This window comes from Myripristis murdjan, chromosome 10 (assembly GCF_902150065.1).
Source record: "Myripristis murdjan chromosome 10, fMyrMur1.1, whole genome shotgun sequence".
In the NCBI taxonomy this organism is placed as follows: domain Eukaryota; kingdom Metazoa; phylum Chordata; class Actinopteri; order Holocentriformes; family Holocentridae; genus Myripristis; species Myripristis murdjan.
This window is the reverse complement of record NC_043989.1, coordinates 14,990,449-15,001,102: the sequence shown is the minus strand read 5'-3', so window position 1 is coordinate 15,001,102 and position 10,654 is coordinate 14,990,449. Positions and strand designations below refer to the sequence as shown.

The following is a 10,654-nucleotide window of genomic DNA, read 5'->3' as shown; positions in this document are numbered from 1 at the left end:
TGCCAGATCAGATTTCACATGTGACACCTGAAGCAGCAGCAAAAGCCAGAGAGCAGGGACGATGACCTTCAACTCTCTACTCATCTCACAAAATTATGTATTGGGTCAATTTATGAATAATGGCTTTGAAAAACAAATAAATGGGCACTGCTTTGTGGTAATGAAGAGAGAAATGGCCAGCTAGCTTTTCCATACATCACAGCATCTCCGTGGCGAGTGTTGCTCAGGGTCAGGGTTTGGTTTATATTTATTTATTTATTTCATGTTATGTTCTCTTATTTCGAGATTGGAGACATTCACTTTCCTATATCCAAAATCCAGAACTGAAAGCACCCTCTTCAGGTTTCGGTCAAAACTGACATGGTTTAATAAATTCTATTAATAATAAATAAATGAAGATATGAAAAATATGAATAATATATATTCTTTGAAGGAGAATTTGTCATCTGCCCAGTGCCCAAAGGCTTGTGCTGCTGGTCTCTTGAATACTTCTGTGATTTAAAGAGAGAGAGAGAGAGAGAGAGAGAGAGAGAGAGAGATGTACACACATTTAGAATGAGAAATGAAATGAGCTGATCAGTTTTATGTGTTTTATTTACGAGAAATACAAAATATAGACAATTTTATTATATACACTGTACAATTCATGCATGAACACCAATAGGATTTTTTTTATTGTAATAAAGGATAGGTATTCATTATATTGCACGAAAAATGGCATCCTCTGAGCACCACAGCCAGTTTGAGATTCTTTCTTTACCCAAGCATTACAATGAATGTCCACTAGGTGGCTCACTGCCCTTGTTTATCCTCACCCCACTTGAGTAAAGCTTGACTGTAACCAGCAACAGAAGTTTTTCAGTCTGTCCCACTTCAGAAGAAAGGCCTCCATATGGATGAAGAAGAGTTGGGTGGTAATCCCTCCCTCGGGGATCTCACAGTGGCCCGGGAGGGGAGGTGGAGTGTGGGTGGGCCTGAGAGAGGGGGAGTTGGCGAGAAACTAACAGGAGCAGGCATGGTGGGCAGGGAGTGTGAAAGTGTGGCGGCAAAGGAGGTGTTGGAGGAAAGAGGCGACAGGCTGGGAGAGAAGGAGAAGTGGCAGGCCAGCAGAGGGAAGGGAGGAGGGGAGGTGTACGCAGGAGGAGATGAGAGGTAGGGAGAAATGGGCGGGGAGAGATAGTAGTCATGGCCTATGGAGGGAGAGAGAGTTCCAGGTTGACACGAGGAGTGATGAGACTCCTCTCTCCTCTCAGAGCTGCACACACTCCTATCCACAGATGCTGTGTTGGGCCCTGTAGCCGTCTCTGGTTTGAGGCCGTTTGGACACTGGCTCTCCATGTGACCGTTCAGCTCCTGGATCAGATTCATCCTCTCTGCTGGTGATATTTTGTGCATGTAGCTAGCCAGCTGGGCCATACACTGCTGAAAGCCTGCATTCTCAATGCTGAAAAGAGTAGGGGCGCCGGACTCTGAGGAGAGAGGAGGTCTTACCAGGGGAGGAAACGGATCCTTCGCCTGACCAGAATTTCCATTTGCAGAATCTGCAACAAGTGAAAAGACACGAGGGTGAAGGGGGAAATCAGGAGTGCACGTTCAAGACATTAATTTGATGCTTCATAAACTTAATCTATTCACAATTTCTCAAAAGTATCTAGTTATCCTGATTTAACCAACCAGTGCTCATGCTCCTCCTGTCAGTCCACTTTTGAAGATACTCCACAGCCAAGTCCAGGATCTCTGCCTTCTCTATTTTAGGATTCTGCAGTCGCTGTGGGTGATAAGACCAAAAAACACATAAGGAATAAGTTGATACAATCCATCCAAATACATGTAGGAACTAAATGTGCCATGGCCTGATATTACAACTCACCACATCAGATGTATAATTCAACAACAAAGTTCTCAGCTCCCCGAGACTTTGATTTATCCGATCCCTTCTCTTTTTCTCTACAACAGGTTTCAGTATCTGGAGAGAAATCACAGTCAGCACACACACACACACACACACATGAGTCAGCTGATAAAGTGATACAACTAACTCTCCACATGGCCAGATTGTTGCTGCCTTTTTTGACTAATTTAATAAGAATAATCTTGCAGGCCATTTTTACAATCTATTGCCTATAATATGCAGTGAATTTACTAAAATTAATAATTATTAAAAATGTCCTTACCCTTTTTCGACTTTTTGCATGATCCAGATTTGGATTTTGTACTTTTCTTGTCATGATTTCTTGTCTGTTTGGTTTAATGTCCACAGCCAGGAAGACTTGAGTCAGATTTCTGCCACAGCCTCTTGTGTTTCCCTTTTTTGAAAAAGTCCACACGACTGGGGGGCGCTGCCTTATATAGCCAGACCACTGAGCTGTCCCAGATTGGCCGAGAGGTGTGACTGACGTCTCTCAACGACAAATTGTCTTAAACTTCCTTTATTGTGGGCCTTCATTCAAACCACATCTAGATTTCACGATTTAGAGTGATCTGCCAATGTTGGTGTTGTCCCATAACCAACTTCATTAATATCAGGCCTATCAAAGTAGACTAAAGGTGTAATAATGACTGGGCTGAGAGGTCCCTTTGATTTTTTCTATAAATTACAGCTGGTAGAACTCAGAGACAGCGAAAACAAAGTCCCAGACACTTTAATTATTGTTTGATTGTGGTAAAACTGAGTGACACTGAAATGCGATTATGCAATAGGCTCTGTTAGCCTTACATGACCCTGGATTACCTAACCAGCATATTCAATTCAGCGCAGATCAAATATCACTTTAGATCTGCCATCGCCTCAGTAACATCTAGCACCTTGAAGGTAAGGCGATGTGAAACTGATTTTTTCTCGTGGGAACAGAACTGAAGTGTCAAAGCGAGCCGCTGGGATGGCGATTTTATGATGTGTGACGCATCGACACTTGAACGTGATGAAAAAGACCAAATGAGCGCACACACGGCCTCACCTGTTGGCCTATATGAAGAAGCGGGCGCACTTGGCCAATTAAATACCTTTGGAATAAATAGATGAGCAAATATGCGTTCAGAAGTAAATGCACAAAATGCCCCTCGGTGTAAAGTTTGGAGAAAAACACTGCGGGTAAATGTGATTATTTCTCTGATATGTAAAGGCTGGTGTGCTGCTGAGGCGCTGGGTAATTGTCGCACCCGGGTGTTAAGTGTGCGCTTGTTTAGGCCCACTCGACCAGCCTGCCGGGACTTCACGGGCTCTCTGTTTACGCACAACTCAAAAATCAAGCCACATTCATGTCGTGTCCATTTGCCTCTGAGCCACTTTCCCTCTTTTGTCCGCCCGGCTGATGCGCGTGACGAATCACGATATTAGAAGTAAACGGTTCATTTGTCGGTGAACAAAAGGCAGATGGCACTAATTGGTTTCCCTTAGAGGCTCAGGCAAGCACATTATTACCATCAATAAGGCTTATTTATGGGGCGGGTCCACGTGGCTTAAAGTCTTCACACACACACACACACACACACACACACACACACACACACACACACACACACACACACACACTCACCATATAGTACAGGCATCCAGACCTCTAACGCCAACGCTAATTTATTGTGTTCGTTTAAAATTCCCTATATCACTGGGCTACAATATGTCAGACCTACTGCTATAGGGACTTGCTTTAACCGCATGTGTATAATAATTCAAATTCAATAACATACATCAACATGGCAGTCTAATGTAGGCGGCAATTCTAAAATGTTTTGTAGAAGATATTTTGTGTGCTTTGTTTGTGATATGCCAGTTAGTAAATATGGGTATACTCCATCCTCACATAACTTAGACCTATAGGGGTAAATGTAGGATAGTTGTAGTAAAAATTTACAATTGGGAAAATTGTGTAGAGCCCATATTGAAAGATGGGCTAGGTGAGGTAAGTTCACTTGCTCCCCCCTCCCCCCTCCATCGTCTCCCTCCTCTGCACTAAGCCCATACAAACTCTCTCTTTTATGTTAAACGGAAATATCATTGCCTCTCAAAGACCACTTAATCTCCACGGGAGACCCGTGATCCGATCATCCTGGTGTTATCTCCACACTTTAGCCTATTATGGGGATCAGGGTGACCATAAATGCAGTGCTGGGGAGGCTACCCCTAAATTCAAAGGAGTTTTGTAAAGCCCGCACATTTCTGCATCGTCTTTAAGGTTATTCTGGATTGGTTGTCACGGAAAAGACCAAATTAATATCTCCACTGCATATAAACATTAAAAAAAAAAAAAAAAAAAAAAACAGGTTATAGTAGGCCTAATGATGTAGTCTGCACTGGAGCTCCCTCATCAACATCAACTGGTGCAACCGAGGACAACAAACCACTGAAGCCCTACTGTCGATCTAAAGAAGTGTGAATTAAGCAATTTGGCCGCCACAGCACAAGGGGAAAGGTGCGCATTTTGTGGAGTGTGTGCGTGCAGGGGTGGGGGGTCGATATGTAAATACTGACTTGCAGTAAATACAAGAGTCATAAATTAATGTGTTACCCCAATAAAACCATCTCAGTCGTGAGGCATACCTCAGGTTGTGCCGTAAAACTAGGCCTAATACTAACAGAAGTAGTACTAAAAGCAGTAGCGCTAGCCAGCTCGTAAAAACAAATTGATTTAAGTAAGAGACCACAGAGAAGTATTCATGGAGTGAATAAATGTGAAGAGTAGGCTCAAAGCAACTTGACCCTTAAAAGATCAGATATAACTCTTTATTCTATTTTATAGTTTTTTCTAACATGTTGTTTTAGTTCAAGGATACATTTTAAACTTATTTATACTTTAGATCAAGTTGTTTAGCCGTATGTATAGTGATGTAAATCAGGGAGTAGCCGGTGCGAGGGGCCGGGACGCGGCCTCTGTACCTTTCTCAGGTGACCAATCAGCGCGCTGATCCACGCCGCTTGCAGTTGAGAGGCGGGGCCAGCAGGGGGCGTGGCTGTCGGATGGGCAGCTCATTTATTGCAAGGGAAACGCAATTTTACTACTTGAGTTTTCGTTTCACCTCGCATCGACTGCTCGTTTAAATTTACCATGAAAAAGGTGGCCGCTGTGTTTCCAGGAGAAAGGGACGTGAGACGGGTAAGAAACAGAGGAATATTTGCTGTTTTTTCTGAGGACTGTGTTGTTGCTGGTGCAGGAACTAGTCTGACAGTAGCTCTCATGCAGAGGGAGTAAAAAGTCAACGCATAACCACAGGCATTAGCTGGAGAAAGAAAATAATTTCAAAAGACAACTTGTTGACCCAGCTATGGGAAATGTTGAATATACATTTGACTGTTGTTTAAACTGCAGGTTAACTTAATTACTTTCAATCCTCAGGTTCCTAAACCTCTGAAGGAGAAACGCAGGCGGGACCGGATCAACCACAGTCTGGAAACTTTAAGACTTCTGCTGCTGGAAAACACCCGCAATGAGGTGAGTCTGGCCTTTCTTACACTGAAGTATGATGTATTTAGTTAGAATCAAACTGATCAGCTATGATAATAATCTAATTGGTGTTATTGACATTGCTCTGATACTATATTTTTTATTTTCCTTGATTTAGAGGTTAAAGAACCCAAAGGTTGAGAAGGCAGAGATTCTGGAGAGCGTGGTCAGCTTCCTAAAGAGAGAGAAGGAGGTGCAGAAGGAGCATCGGACCCTGAAGAGGATCCTGTCTAGGGAGCAGATGCCGCCCTGCCAGCAGCAGCACAACTACAGGGAGGGCGTGCAGTCCTGTCTGCTGAGGGTGAGCCACTTCATCACCTCCAAGAGCCAGGAGCTGGAGGAGGCCGGTGGGGACGCAGCAGACTCGCTCCAGGTTTCACTGAGGATCCCGAGTATCCAGATGCACTCGGACAGCCCCGGACAGATCCACAGAGCGTTGATGTCCACGACCTCCTGTGGCCCCGCGGCTTTGTCTGCACAGCACCTGCCCCACAGTCAGCTCTCTTACACACCCCTGTCCAGTCTGAGCGGGACGACCCAGAGTCCCGGAAACCACTGTGACCATGACACCAGGAAGCTGCTCTCCCCCACCAGAAACAAGGACATCAGTGACCCTGTGTGGAGGCCATGGCCTCAGTGACAAAGGCACTGCAGATATGATATGATATGTATGATATGTATGATATGTATTTACACTGCAGATGATGAGGAGCAGGCAGATGTGTAGCTCTGTAAATATGTATCTTATTGTATATGGATTCTATGGATTCTTCTGTACAGTGAAGCTATTTTTGCTATGATATGTATTTACCTCTTGTGCTTGTGGAAGTACCACTGAAAACATTTACTCCACCGTCTTTGAATTTAATTTTTAGTATTTGGATTATTAGCGGGTTTTTTTTTTCTTTTTTGGAAAACCCTAAAAATCCCTTTTTTAATCCTAGATTTTGACTTTTGGATTAGTTTTAGTATCAAGTACCTCCTCCTACGTTTTTCATGTCCACAATTGAATTGCTTTTTTTAAGATCTTTTTTTTTTTTTGTGAGAATTTGGCATTCAGTTGATGTGGGGATATTTACACAAGCTTTTGCTGTTACTGTGAACACTTGAATGTATTTTGATTTATGTACAGGAAACAAGCCTATTCTGTTGTAAAATAAAAGCTTCCTATGAAGTACTTCTTTGTGACTAAGTCTCTGCCTCTTAATTTTACAGTTTGAGGAATGCAGTTCAGTAAAATGCTGGCTTTTGCTTTTATTCTTTGCTCTGAAGTGGAGATTATTTAACTGTAAACACTGCACAAGAATCTTAATTTTATACAAATTGCTTTAAAGGTGAATTCTTTGTTTGTGCTCCATTTTCTGATCCGTCAGTTTTAGTTGCTGTGTGAATTTCCTGCTCAATCTCATCAGCTGCACACTTTAGACAGAGAAAAGGGGCACATCTCCTGGACAGTTAACACATACTTTAGCAGCTTTATTCAGGCTGGATGGCATTTATGACACAGTCAAGTGAGCATTGAGATGTTGATGACTGGAAATCTGGTGCTGCTATGATCTCAAGAGCAGTTTTTTTCACATGTAGAGAGCGTTAAGAAGAGGCACTTTATTGACCATTCACACACTGTCCAGCATCCAGACAGCCACTGAGCATGTTTGCCTCCAATCTACAAACTCACTGACGGAGCTGGACTGTGAACCTGCTCGGCATGCAGCAGCTTCAACTCAAATGTAAACCTTTAACTCCTCTCACTTCTCAACAATTAAATCAATGTTTTGTAATAGAACAAATTAGATGTGTTTGGTTTTTGTCACATCACCAGTGCAGCCCAGCACACAGCCTGCCCATCATGTGTGCATGTAGCCTATATGAATGTCTTGAAACTCATTTGTTCCAACTAAAGAAGGAAAGATAGGTCTAAAATACATACATACAGTGGTGGAAAAAAGTTTTCGGACACCCTTAAAATTTTACACAATCTCAAATATTATCATGAAATATTTGTGGAATTTTTTTTGTGTGTGTGTTTCAAAAGGTGTGGCTGCATTAGATACAAACAAATACAAATTATATTTTTTTGTTTATTGTTTACAAGAAAAACTAACAAAACTAAATTCTTTACAGTTTAATCTTTATCTTCCTGCGTTAGGTTCCTTGTTTTAGCCATTTTTGTGTCTGAAGAACTTTCAAATGTGTTGGCTTTATATAGACACGAAGCTTGGCAACAAAAATTTTGTCTTTTAATAAAAAAAAACAACCTTCATCACTGGTACCAAAATGACCCAATACTCAAAATTTCTTATGTATTTTTATGGAACCAATCAATTTTAAGTTTTTAATGGCTTTTTTTAGGATTTGTTTAGTATTTTGTCTGTGACTGTAGTAAAAGAGGTTGCACTTGAAGACCTAAGAGTGATTTGTTAATGCAATATTTCACAAATGCATGGGGTGTCCGAAAACTTTTCTCCACCACTGTAAACTCAGCGAGCACTTTATTAGGTCCACCTGTACAATCTAATGCAGTTCAATACAGCTCTGCCTTAAATTCTACCTTTTAAGAAACTTTTTTTTATTTTTTACTGAGGTTGTAGTTTGCAGAGGTCTTGTGCTGGACTATATTGTATTGAGAGGTGTTTCTAATTTTTTGTCCTCCTTATTTATAGACAATGAGGGGGACAGAATAAAATAAAATGCAGTCCAGTACAACAGCAAACTATGAGCTCAATGCCAAACACAGAAGTGAATGAACACCTCTATTACTGTGACAAAAAGAAAACCTGAGCATTATAGGCATCATAAAGGCAAACTTTATGGCCCAACAGTTGTATTGAATTGTATTAGACTTTGCAGTGGCCAATGGGTGTATGTTACCAGTCACTGACTACTGAAATTAATAAAAAAATTAACAAGATGAATGAATAGGGTAAATGTTACCTCTGATCACACTGTTGGTAATATCAGTTTTTTACAGGTTCAACTCAGTCCTCTTACTCACACACCTGGGCTGGCCTCCAACAAGTGCTCAGCTACTTGAACACCTACTCAAACTCCCAAAGAGTGTGTGAGAGCCGCCCATTATGACCCCATTTGCACTAGAAGAGGGACTAAAGACAAATCATCATGGATGTGGATTTCAACTGCTCTGCCCCTTTCAAGTGCAACAGGCGGGCTGGGGGAGGCTCAACCAATATTGTGATAAGCCCCTTTTGCGAAAATAACAGTTTCCAGGAATCGACATTGGCTTGATAATTCCTGGATTAATCCTAAATGCACCTGGATTTTTATTAAACCACATAGCATACTTAATAAGTAGTGTGGGGTGATTTTTTTTTTTTTTTTTTTTTGCTACATTTTTCAAAAAAGCGACTAAACGATATAGGCATGTTTCTCATCGGATTAACTACAAATAGAAATAAAATACTCATGTTTCAGTGAGGGATTACATGTAACAGTTTCAGATTACAGTGGCTTTATAATTTATGTGATCTCTTATTTATGTGATCTCTTATGATATTTTCTTGTGTCTAGACAGTGGCCCATGCTTCTAAAAAGTAGCAGGCTGTGGATTAGAGTAGGTTTTTAACTCCGGAGGTTTTGGATTAGCCCAGTGAACTACACTATGACCGCATTAGCCTGTTGTGTCTCTGACAACACGCAGCATCAAAGGAGGCGTTAGTCCCGCTGCGCTGCTCTCCACAGGATGCGCCTTTGTGGGCTTTAAGCTTTTCTCGCCCCCCGGAGAAAAGCCCAAACAAGACTAAGTAAATGAATCAAACCGGGAATCAGATTAAGGTTTCATTCGAGGAGCATCTGTCTAAATGAAGATTAAATGGTTGCAACTGGAGAATGCACACAAGCGTCAGGTTATTGCGGATGTTGAGTTTAGATTAGAAAGTCATCTTAGAATGAGCTTCAATTGGAAGAAACTGGTTCTCTTTTGGACAGTCATGCCAGTGGTGCAATCATGCGAGTTTATTTACACCTCGACACCAACACGCGTCATATGGAGGACACAGTGATAAAAACACCTTTTGGTTTCAGCCACTGAAGTGTCAGAGACATTTGGCGTCCACAGTTCTCTTTGTTATAGCAGTTACATTATTCTTCAGCATAAGAGGATGCAATTTCAGGTTTGGAACAAGACACACACTTGGACAATAAGAGCGCACCTGTCTCATAGAAAACCTCGAAGTGGGACTTTAATCCGAGCGACGTCATCGAGGCAGATTTTTGCCACTGATCAGCTGAGGCAGCCTGAGAGCCGGTCCGCCCGAGCCACGTGTCAGCCCGGCTCCCAGCCATGGAGCTTGGCACCTTCAGGTGTGAATGGCTTTGCTGACACCCACGCGCCACAGGTGATAGGCTCGTGCACGGAAGCAGACATTATCAGGGATATTATTTAGTTGGTGTCAGTTTGAGGCTATTTTAATTTGATACTGCGAAAGTCCGACAACAATCAGTGGATCTCAGTTGCGATTCATTTCAGTTCAAATCAGCTGTTCTCGATGTTGTATTATTCATATTTGTGTGTGACTGTTTTAAGTCTACAGGGTAGGCCTAATCCAATGGCAGCTGAATGTGCATCTCATTTCATCACACACTGTCACTTCTTATGCTGGACAGATTAGGCTATACAAACAGGAGCTCTTCATAATCTGGCCTGTTGTTTAATGATCAATTTAGTGTACAATTTATATTAATAGCCTGGACGTTGTTGATCATCAAAGACTAACTTGTCTGAGTGTTTAGTGATAGGTCGCCTTGTTTTAGTGGTTCATTGCCATTCCATAACTGGTGCTAGGGAAGTTGCTCTAAATAAATGAGTAAAAATAAGTAATGTTATTCATTGCTTTCTACAAATTGACATCACATTAGGCTAGTAAAACCCAGATCAGCCCTCATACGGAGAACAAGACACTGAATCATGTGAGCACCAGTCATTTTGCCAATTACATCATATTGAATAAAAGTTCATTTCTGATCCTGATACACCTGAGAGGCAGATTATCATCACACCTGATCATTGAACCTATATCTTTTCTCACTGTTCCCCTATCTCAGTGTGCTCTTTATTGTCCTATAGTTTTCTTGTTGAATATCAAGTCATAAATAGCATAAGGATTATTCTTAGTCACTGTAGCAGCAGTGTCAATCGCGTTTGGAGCCGAGTTCAGTTTATTAAGTTGCATTCCCATGAAATCCCGTGTTCAAGT

General features: G+C 41.7%; 2 protein-coding genes across 2 annotated transcripts; one reads left to right on the top strand and one right to left on the bottom strand.

Annotated features, from left to right (window-relative positions):
• Positions 1 to 697: 697 nt before the first annotated feature.
• Positions 698 to 2,293, bottom strand: LOC115366824 (transcription factor HES-7-like). The gene is made up of 4 exons (XM_030062469.1): positions 2,175 to 2,293; positions 1,871 to 1,966; positions 1,675 to 1,768; positions 698 to 1,541 (listed from the first exon to the last, which is right to left on the bottom strand). Exons 1-4 carry the CDS (start codon positions 2,226 to 2,228, stop codon positions 874 to 876), a joined length of 912 nt encoding a protein of 303 aa, XP_029918329.1. The 5' UTR covers positions 2,229 to 2,293; the 3' UTR covers positions 698 to 873.
• A 2,647-nt stretch (positions 2,294 to 4,940) lies between these two features.
• Positions 4,941 to 6,631, top strand: her5 (hairy-related 5). Its single transcript, XM_030062140.1, has 3 exons — positions 4,941 to 5,093; positions 5,334 to 5,429; positions 5,560 to 6,631. Exons 1-3 carry the CDS (start codon positions 5,046 to 5,048, stop codon positions 6,079 to 6,081), a joined length of 666 nt encoding a protein of 221 aa, XP_029918000.1. The 5' UTR covers positions 4,941 to 5,045; the 3' UTR covers positions 6,082 to 6,631.
• The last annotated feature ends 4,023 nt before the right edge of the window (positions 6,632 to 10,654 follow it).

Excerpts from the sequence above, each read along its gene's own strand:
- LOC115366824 (XM_030062469.1), bottom strand. The coding sequence starts at position 2,228 with ATGACAAGAAAAGTACAAAATCCAAATCTGGATCATGCAAAAAGTCGA. Across the intron at positions 1,967-2,174 it reads ATGCAAAAAGTCGAAAAAGG|ATACTGAAACCTGTTGTAGA; the intron begins GTAAGGACATTT and ends ATTTCTCTCCAG. Across the intron at positions 1,769-1,870 it reads TGAATTATACATCTGATGTG|CGACTGCAGAATCCTAAAAT; the intron begins GTGAGTTGTAAT and ends TATCACCCACAG.
- her5 (XM_030062140.1), top strand. The coding sequence starts at position 5,046 with ATGAAAAAGGTGGCCGCTGTGTTTCCAGGAGAAAGGGACGTGAGACGG. Across the intron at positions 5,094-5,333 it reads GAGAAAGGGACGTGAGACGG|GTTCCTAAACCTCTGAAGGA; the intron begins GTAAGAAACAGA and ends TTCAATCCTCAG. Across the intron at positions 5,430-5,559 it reads TGGAAAACACCCGCAATGAG|AGGTTAAAGAACCCAAAGGT; the intron begins GTGAGTCTGGCC and ends TCCTTGATTTAG.